Source organism: Chrysochloris asiatica, unplaced genomic scaffold (assembly GCF_000296735.1).
Source record: "Chrysochloris asiatica unplaced genomic scaffold, ChrAsi1.0 scaffold00144, whole genome shotgun sequence".
Classification (NCBI taxonomy): domain Eukaryota; kingdom Metazoa; phylum Chordata; class Mammalia; order Afrosoricida; family Chrysochloridae; genus Chrysochloris; species Chrysochloris asiatica.
Window position 1 is genome coordinate 6,877,460 of NW_006408662.1, and position 10,654 is coordinate 6,888,113.

Here is a 10,654-nt window from a genome sequence, read left to right on the forward strand (position 1 = left end):
TGAACAAGAAGTAACAAGCAAAACTAACAAAAGTCACTTCGGAATCTTGATATTTCAAAGAACAGGTCACAACATCTTCAGGGAAAATGTCTTCAGTGTCAAAAGAACAGTTATAGCCAAGAATAAAGGTCTGCCTATGAAAATATGCCATTCTTAAAAAAATGCAAAAAACAAAACTCTTACAGTGGTTCAAAGTATAAAAGCTATTAACTAAAGGGGAACAAATACCCAGGATGAACTCGTGCACAAAATTCACAAAGAATCCCCTGGGGCTGGAATATATGAAGATAAGCAAATTTATTCTCGGTTTAATATAAATACAAATACACCATTTAAACATTTAGATTCTTAGTGTTATCAGGCCAGCAAAGGCATGAGAAGACTTTCAAAGGCCTTTTTGTTAATAGTGAAAAATGATTTTGTTTCCTGCAGGTGCTCTGGTTAAACACACAGAATGAAAAATGAAACATGCTCTGAAATTGTTACATTAGAAAGATGTTCTGTTTCTTTTTTCAGGGGATGGGAGAAACCTTTCATTGCTCAATATTACTTCCTCTTCAGCTATAAACATGATCGGGTTTCTGAGTTGAAAAAGTTCCATATGAGTTATCACCGGCTCTCACACCTACCCCCCAAATACGGAGAGCCCTACTTAGCATAGGATAAACAGATACAGACACTAACAATGCAATGCTCAGACTGCCTTTATCACTATAGATTGCGTTTAATTCCTATCTGCAATATTAATGCCAGTGACAATGATTATTTTCCTCTAATGCACTAGTACCATGTACTCCAAAATTCTGCTACGGCTGGCAGGAAGGGCCTGCCTCTGTAGTAAGAAGACCTCGGGGAATAGGGTCCACTGTCCAGTTGCTGGTGAGGTGTGAGCAAGCCATCTATCTTGACTATGTGACCGTACAATGGCAGAAGGGTATCATACCAGCTGCCTTACCTGGCTCCTAGAGTTCTTGGGAGACCAGATGTGGCCATAATGGGAAGTCTGGTTACAACGGAGTCATTCATATCTGGGTGCTTCGGTCCCAGCCTCCTACTGGTTGGAATATCAAGAACTGGAGATTCTGAATTCCTGATCATCTCCAAAGACCCACCCAATGTCTTCTACTACACAAGCTTCCAAATGCACGAAGCAGAACTAGGGCTGCCCAGAGTCAGAACTCTTGGCTTGTCTCAGTGGACTATAATTATTTTTAATATTTATAAAATAACTACAATGCTTATTTTAGGAACACACTAAGTGTGATACCAGGGCAGATACTGGAATTAATTCATGAATCCCAGTATCTCTAGTACCTATCCTAGAGCCTGGCACATAGTAAGAGCTCTAAAAAATGATTAAATAATTAAAACAAAAACAAAACAAAACAAAACAAAACCCTTGCCTTCTAGGGGAAAAACATACTGGACAAACTTGTGGCTAATGCAACAGATAAAAAATATCACCAATGAAAAGTAACAGAAGAATAAAACCCTATGCTGGTAGTGGTATGTGCAAACAGGCAATTTCATTCTTTGCTAGTAAGAACACAAGGGTGCAACCCTTCCCAAATCTAATTCAGCAGCATCTACCATCCTAAAATAAATGTAGTACACTTTGACATAGAAATATCATGGCTAAGAATTTGCCCTATGAGACTTTGCACAGAATTACACACCAATAGGGAAATACAAAGTTCATTGCAGTGTTGTAAAAAAGAAAAAAAGAAGCGGCTTCATGCCAACAGAAGACTACATACAGAATTCTTTTGGTATCTCATAAACTAGAATTTTGTGGATTTTCTGCAAAAAATGATGCATATGCATAAAAAGATCTCTTTTTAAGTGAAAAATTACATAACAGTTTCATAGTATAGGCCCATCTGCACAAACACCAGATTTGACTTAAGAATGTTTTGAAAACGTCATGGATTGAACTGTTTCCCCAACCTTAAATACTCACGTGTTTCAGCGTGGCTGGCCATGACTCTGAGTGGTCTGAGTTCAGGAGTGATGTAATTGGGCAGGTATGTAATGATGTTATCCTCCCTCATGAAGTGGCCTGATGTGGTCAGCCAGTCTGCTTTAAAGGGACTAAGGTGGGAGGCAACCATGTAACTCAGGTCACAACCATGACCCACTGTAAGGGGAGTTTCCCCTGGGGTGTGTCCTGCATCCCTTTTAATCTTACAAAGAGATACAAGGAGAGAGAAGTAAGTAGAAAAGTACAGACCTCCTACCACCAAGAAAGAAGAGCTGGGAGAGGAGCACGTCTTTGGACGCGGGGTCCTTGTGCTGCGAACCTCTTAGAGCCAAGGGAAGATGGCTGCCCAGCCATGTGGAGATCTCCAAGGCGTGCCGAGCCCACAGCTGTTGAACAGAGATAAGGACCTTATCCTGAGCTGACACAGAGAAAGCCTCCTCTAGAACTGAGGACCCTGAATTAGGACTTCTAGCCTCCTCAGTATGTGGCATCTCTCTCATGTAGCACAAGCTGATGAAGCTGGATGGAGCCTGTGGTTTCTCTATCATACAGAGAGCTGTGCATGCAGGGGTGGAGGCAGAGCCTTGAGAATCTCAAATGTTCACCTAGGGCGGACGCTGGTGACTTTGGAGGTCTCAGTGTCCCTACCACATTTCTAAGTCTTCAATCTGGAAGGCTGACTGCTTAGTAGCTCTTCTGAAGAAGCAGTTCTTTGAGGCTCAGGTCTCTTGCCTTTGAGTGATTAGAGAGCCCCGTGGCTAGGAAGATAAACCAGTGCTCACCCAGTCAAAAGCACTGAAGAAAACCCCCTTAACCAAAACCAGCAGTGAAACTCTCCCCATAGTCCTGAGAGTAGGGGTGTCTCTGCCTCCAACCAAGTCACTAGGAAAAAGAAAAGGTCTTGCTAATGCTATTTTGGGGAGTCCTGGTGTGGCGCTGTGGGTTAATGTGCTGGACTGCAAAGTCGTTTGAACTGCAAGGTCTGCAGTTCAAGCTCACCAAACGCTCCTAGGAAAGCCTATACAGGGTCGCTATGGGTTGGAACCAACTTGACAGCATTTAACAATAGCAGCAAATGGTATTTTTGAGTCCTGATGCGGCACTGTAGGATAAACAGTGGACTGCAAAGTTGGTTTGACTCCACCAGGTCAGTGGTTCAAATTCACCAGCTGCTCCAGAGAAACTCTATACAGGGTCGCTATGGATTGGAACCGACTTGACGGCACTTAACAACACATGGCATTTTTGAATCCTGGTGTGGCGCTGTAGGATAAGCACTGGACCACGAAGTCGGTTTGAATTGCAAGGTCAGTGGTTCAAATTCACCAGCCACTTCTCAGCAATCCCTATACTGGGTCGCTATGAGTCAGAACCAACTCTTAACCAGTACTTAACAACAACAATGCTATTTTGGGAAACTCCCTAAAGAAAGTACCCAATTAATAGAGGATCAGTTTTTAACTTAACTAAAATCCACAAGACATGTTTCTAAATGTTCAAGTCCTTCCTAAGCAAACTCAATAAACGAATAATAACTACAGCTGCGTTACCATGTCTATGAATGAGGGTTCTCTTAGGGAAGCTGTACTTTACAGGGCTGCTAGTGGTTCATCGTTGCAACAGATTACAAATCACTACATTGACACAAGCTGTTGTTGTTAAGTGCCGTCGCGTCAATTCTGACTCGTAGCAATCCTGTATAGGGTTTCCAATGAGCAGCGGGTGAACTTGATCCTGTATAGGGTTTCCAATGAGCAGCGGGTGAGCTTGAACCACTGACCTTACAGTTCAAACGACTTTGCTGTCTGACGCATTAGCCCACAGCGCCACCCCAGGACTCCAGAAGTTGTAGCAGGTACGAAATTGATACAAACTTCCAGTCTCTGTATAGCTCATTCTTACATGAAAATAAGTGAAACAGTATCAGAAAGTGCTCAGCCGGTACAGATAAAGCCTCAACCCGTAGCAAGATCAGGTTAGGCGCCTTCTCTTTAATCCCTGTTGCCTCAGTTTCCCAGATATAAGGCACATGTTTCCAAGCAAGTGCTTATCCAGAAGACTCATGCTAGCCTCCAAGGGAAGTGGCAGATCTACTGCACTGAATTTTCAAGGAGTCTCCTTAATCTAGGCGGGGCATCAGGTCTTTCTCCCATGAGCACTTGGGAGGGTTTGAAGGTCTTTCTCACATGGGGCCTCTTGAGGTGGGTTACAATGCCAATCTTCTGGGTAGCAGCCGAGGGCTTAAGTGTTGTGCTACCAGAGTTCCTTAAGAGGGGCCTGTTGTTGCCGCTGCTGCTGTTCTTCTTACAGGCCATCAAATTGCTTCTGATTCACAGCTACCCTAAAGGACACAGTAGATACGTACCAAGTGTGCAAGCCTGTGACTCTACTGGAGCCCAGCACCAAGTGTTTTCTCCCAAGGAGTCGCTGGTGGGTTTAAGGCATCAGCTTTTCAGTTAGCAGCCAAGCACTAAAACCACTGCATCTCAGGGCTCCTTAAGAAGGACTTGCTGCTGCTACTGTCTGCCTTTGAATTGGTTCTGACTCAGAAACCTTGCATAGGGTTTCCAAGGCTGTCAACCTTTATGGAAGCAGAAAGCCTCATCTTTCTCCTGCGGAGTGGCTGGTGGATTTGAATTGTTGACCTTGAGGATAGCAGCCCAACACATAACCCACTACGCTACCAGGGCTGCTGATGCTGTTGTTAAGTGCTGTGTTTCTGACTTACAGGGACCCTATATAGAGGGTTTCCGAGGAGTCGCTATCAGCTAAATTCCCTATAGTTTTTATTTTGCAAAGCACAACATCCCAGGCTGATGATGATGCCAGGAACCACATTAGACAGTAGGATGCTATATCCTCTCTCTCACACAGTCCCCATTTCAATAAAAGCGGAACTACAGACTCTACAAGTCCTGGAGTGTTAGCATTAAGTACCACTCGTTAAAGGAAACGTTCTTTCTAGGCTCCATGTTGCATTTAAACGGATTCAGATGCTCCTGGTAAACGACACAAATAAACATCACTGGATGGTGTCTAATTCACAACTACACAACACCACGGCTCACAGAGCTCCTTCATAGATCCAGAAAAATAAAGAACTTAATTTGTGACAGTAACCAGCTCTCCACGTCTGGTCTAGGCCCAGACCAGGGCAGTCCAGAGAAAGTGAGGGCTATTCGGTGAGCATTCCGGGTTTTAAAGCCGTCAGAAAAGAGGCAAGCCCTGCTTCCCGGTCCCATCCTTCATCTCTCACCATTAATCAAGCCACCTTCCAGGCTGGGAAGCAGTCCTTGCAGCTACCTGGCCCCTCCCTGCCTGCTTCCCCCACAGAATCAGGACCAGTACAACAAGCAGCTGCCCAAGACTGAAACCATTCTTTATGTCCCAACCAACCCCAAACACCTTGCCTGAGTGAGTAAGCTAAGGGCTTCTGGGACTGGATTTGGGATGGAAGATGGTCTGCACACACCACCCCATGGCTACCCAAGACTGACACTCTATGGAATCTCTCCTGTCCTCCTCCCTTTCTCCCTTCTCTCCTTCCTTGTTGTCTTCCTCTCTCACTGTCCCAATTTCTCTCTCTCTTTATAGAGGCAGCCAGCATTTGTCTTCATAGACTGAGAATACAGGGACTAGAAAACAATATGCGATGTTCTTTTTTATACCACGTGGGACCACAGCTGGCACACAGCTGAGAGGTTTAAGTAAACAGTGATCTATTTATACCTCTGCTCTAATCCCACCTGCTTTACCTGTGACTCAGACAAGTCACTTAACTCTCTAGCCTTAGTTTCCCTGTGTGTATGGATGCGGGTTAAAGATCTTGCACCAACACGGAAGAGGCAAGATCTGGTTCCTGAGTAACAATGTTGTTCACGTTAAATGTAAAGTAGCAGAACAGCCTTGGGGATGGAAACAACTTGTTGGTGGGTACCTTATAGTCAAAGTTCAACTCATAGCAACCATGTGACAGTACAATTGCCCCACGGGGCTTCCTAAGCAAGGGTTTCTACAAGGGCAGACCACCATGCCTGTCTTGGCAGAGGGACTGGGTGGGCTTGGCCCACCAATCTTTCAGCTAGCAGGCAGGTGTTTAACAAGTGCACTACTAGGGTTCCCTGAAAAGAGCATACATTTAACTTGTGACAAAACAGGAAATCTGAAGCCTCATCTTGTGATTTAAGAGAAGCCAATCATGTCAGATGTGCAGCCTAACGTAACACATCATCTTTGCCAGTTTTGGATAGGTTTTAAATATAAATTACTGATAATGACTTAATCAACAGAACCACGCTTTTCAAAGGAATGGTTAGGCTCCTAGCAATCACTGGTTTTAAATAAGACCATGCTATAACACAAATTATAGCACTTTAACAAAACACCATGAGCAAAAACATCAGAAATAAGTATCAACTCACAGAGAGGGAGAAGTCAGTTGATGTCTGTTCACCACCTATTTTATTTTGGTATTACAAGGGTTAATAAATTCACTGACTGTTCTATGTTCTCATTGGTTTCAGCTGGTTTTATATTAATGGAAACCAAGCAGCCTAATGTCTGGAGAAAACAGGTGAATTTCAAATTAGAAAATATCACCTACTCCTTATATGAATTTAAATGAGAACAGTTTGAACATTATTTTTTTTTCCCAGAACAAGTAACCCCTTCCTCTCCAAAACCCCACCCTGAAGTAGAAAAACACAACATATCACAACCACACATGCATTCTTCTCCCCAAGAATGGACTTGACTTCCATCAAGGCTAATAAGCAGAAATAGATTTCCCTCCGAGTTAACAGCTCAAACTGTCTGGTGGGTTAAAAAATTCAAGATGTTTGTGGAACCAGTGTACAGGCAGACACACCTGGTTACCCACAAAACCTAACACACAACGGCTTCTATACTGACCATCCTGTACTAGAGAACCCCTGGAAAATCTCAGTGACACTTTCTCTCTGATCGTCTTTGATTTCTAAAAGCAAATGGTAGATAATGGAGCTTCAATGGAAAAAATATCAGTCTACATTACTGTGGACTCTAAAACAGGAGATGGTTTTAAAAGGAATGAAAGTAAGCTTTAACTGCCCTTAGGATCCAGAGGGAATTGAAGTAGTAGTTCATTCTTTGGCACGTAGCCAAAAAAGCACACTCACCACACATCTGGAGTGGAATCAGAAAAATTGCACACCCTTCCGCCAGGCCAAAGATAGGGCATCAACATAAATATGGCTTGAGCACAAAATTAATCCCACTAACAGTAACAGGAGTCCTGGTGCGGCGCTATAGGATAAGCACTGGACTGCTAACCACAAGATTGGCAGTTTAAACCCACCAGCTGCTCCTTGGAAATCCAATACAGGGTATCTCTGTGAGTGGGAGCTGACTTAATGGCACTTAACAAGTGGTTACGAATTGGGCTACAAACCGCAAGGTCAGCAGTTCGAAACTACCAGCTGCTCCGTGGGAGAAAGCTGAGTCTTTCTGCTCCCGTAAAGATTCACAGCCTCGGAAACCCTGTACAGGGTCGCCATTGGTCGGAACCGACTCGATGGCACTTCACAACAACAAACAACCATCACAGGAACACACTGGTGTCCAAGAGAACATGTTTGATGGCAGTAACATCACTCTTAATGAATACAAATGAAGAATCATCGTTAAAAACAGAAACACACACACGCGCTCTCTCACCTCCAACATAGGTCTGGCACTGTCATGGACTGACAGAATGTGTGTCACTTTATTCTTATTCAACTGTTCTGCATCCCTGGCATCTGTCAAAAAAGAAAGAAATGGGACATTTTAATACTTCCTGTAAATTGATCGCTCCTAAAATTTAGCTAGGAAATCACAAAAGAAGACATGCAGATTTCTTTCTTGAAACTTTATCATTGATGATATCCACGAGAATCTAGAGCTAGAGAGTTTAGGCCTCTTGAGTCTATGTATTATGCAAATACCTGATTTTATTTCTAATTGATACACATTTGAATCCAAAGTGGACAACTTGAACTCAAATCAACATTGCAATCTTTACGGCGCTTAGAAGGTCGTTTTGTGGTTGACATGTACAAATGTATGGCTCTGTAGGATAAGCACTGGACTTGCTATGCACAAGGTGGGTAGGCAGTTCAAACCCACCAGCCGCTCCTTGGAAATGCTATACAGGGTCACTATGAGTCAGGATGACTGGACTGCACTGAACAACAACAAAGGTGAGTCTTTTATGTGAGACACTCAACAATAAAGATGCTTTAAATGCTTTGGATTAAAAAAAGAAAAGCTCTCTTAATAACTAATAATCTAAATGAAAACTAAATACACAGACCTACTAACAACAGAGGGAGTGTGGTGACTCCATGTGATAAGCACTGGACTGTGAACCACAAGTTCCACGGTTCGAGCCCGCCAGCTGCTCCCATAAAGATTTAAAAAGCCTTGGAAACCACATACAGGGTCGTTATGAGTCGGAACTAACTTGATAACACTTAACAACAACAACTACCTATAGAAGACAGGGGAACCTGCCAGCTATTTCTTCCTTCTGATGCCAACAGCAGGTACAGTGCTCCATGAAACAAGCCCATGGTTTATATCATCTACATTTACTTTAGGACAAAAATGAAACAGGGAAAATCTCTGGGAATTCCTTTCAGAGGGTCTGTTGGCTATCTGAATATAAAACCAAGGAGTCTACAAAATGACATCACCTTCCAATTGTTCCACCTGCAAAGAGAAGACTGAGAGGCACGGCCCTCCTGAACTCAAACCCTGAGCATATCAGTCCCCTGGCCCCCACGCCAGTGGTCTGGGACAAGCTTTGTAAAATGATCCACGGTAAAACGGACTGGAAGGTGAAGTGTAATTACCATGTGTGTAAAGAATACTTAATGGCATGGGAAAATGCTCAGCATAGAATGGTGAACAAGGGAAAAAAACAGGTACAAAATTTTAATACGACATAGACTTAATTTGTGAAAATACAGAGGAAAAAAACACACAAAACAAAACGCTATAGGGAATTGGTCTAGACAATAATGATCTTTGACAGATGGGTTACATGTAATTTTCTGCTTCACAGTTTTGTGTTCTCTGGGAGTGGTTTTTTGTTTTGTTTTTTAAAGCTTTTACTGTGAACTGAGTAATAGTTTACATGGAAGAACATCGGTTTTACACTCATCCTATGGTATTTTGTTTCATTGAAACGATTACAATCCCCTCCATGCATCATCATTCAACAGTATTTGCTTCTATTCCCTCTGTTTGTTTTTTGGTTTTGGATGTATACAAACACTCAGGAATATATAATCATTTAAACAAACAAAGGGCCCATTCTGCAAGCCTACTGCCTGGCTGTGTGAGTGGCTTCAAAAGTTTGACGTGCCTATGAAAAATGTGGGGTTTGTTTAAAGGCTGATTCCTTTGCCTCAACTTAGATGGAGGTCTACAGCAGAGTTGAAGAAATTGCATTTTTAGCAACCCTCGATGGTCAATGCAGAAACTACAAAGCACTGTTCTCAACATTCTGTGATAAGCATGAACCTCGCTTAAAGTCATAAGAAAACTTTTAAAAATAATATGGAAATGTTGGTCCTATGTTAAGACTTTCTACATTGCTCCAGATGTGCCCAACAGCCATCAGCATCCTACACATAGGGGAACGATCCTAACCGGTCCCTATCCTTGCCCCAAACTATCAAATGATGAGGGTTCCGCTACGTTAGGCTGACTTTGCATTAGGGTCACACACAGGCAGCAGCCTCCACATTCTCACCGAAGCGCAATTTTCAAACCAGCACCAGAATGTGTGTTTTAGCCAAGAAGTGAAACAAGAGAAAGCTGGAAGTTTAGGTGCTTCCAGAACACGCCCCCCATGCCCCCTCCTGTCAGTGTGTGGCAGGCAGACGCACAAGAGTCACTGGACATGCAAGAGAGTGAGTACCAAGCCTCTGCCAACACCTCACCTTCCGCTAACCATAATCCTCTGCTTCCAGTGCTGCCTGATGCGTTCCATTTCCATAATCAGTACTGATTTATATACAAAAACAAAACCAGTGCTGTGGGACAAAAATGCAGTCCCCTATAGCCCACTCAACACCACATATGAACTAACAGACCACTGGGACTCCAGAGAAAATGTATATAGCCGTTAAATAATGCCCTTTCTCTCCTGCATGGTTCTCATCAGATCTGAGCGCCGCCTGCAGTTACGCTACGTCTAGGCGATTCTTTCCCAGAAAGCACAGGCTATCTTCACAGGCGGTTAAGTGCACAGAAATGTTTTGTCAGTGCCATCTGATGACGACAATGGGCCTTTTATTCTTCATGACTTCAAAGTATTGATCACCCTAGAAGGCCACCTTCCAAACTGGGGCATAGACCAAGGAGTTGTTGGTCACAGCTGCCAAGCCCCCCAGAGACAGCACCAACTTCTAGTATACACAACCCTGCAGGGGCACACTTCTCAAATTACGATGTCAGAAACCATAACTCCTAGAGTCACACATTTGTGGTCAGTGGGTTTCGGCTTAGGTTGGGGCTGAAATGGGTCCCCTTCTTCACCATTAGCCAAGTGAAGGTGAGGGAAGCTGGGTCAAGTCTTGGCTGTGATACTTACTAGGGCTAACCCAGGGAAATTTTTCCTTTGTCTCATTTTCTTACTTGGAGTCC

The 10,654-nt window shown here is 43.4% G+C and overlaps 1 protein-coding gene across 1 annotated transcript in view; it reads right to left on the minus strand.

Moving 5' to 3' along the window:
• DUSP22 (dual specificity phosphatase 22) overlaps window positions 1-7,759 on the minus strand; it is a 40,508-nt gene extending 32,749 nt beyond the window's left edge. The window contains exon 1 of the mRNA XM_006870569.1: window positions 7,676-7,759. Coding sequence (XP_006870631.1) covers window positions 7,676-7,684 — 9 coding nt within the window. The 5' untranslated portion in view covers window positions 7,685-7,759. The remainder of the gene's footprint in view (window positions 1-7,675) is intronic.
• Between the last annotated feature and the right edge of the window lie 2,895 nt (window positions 7,760-10,654).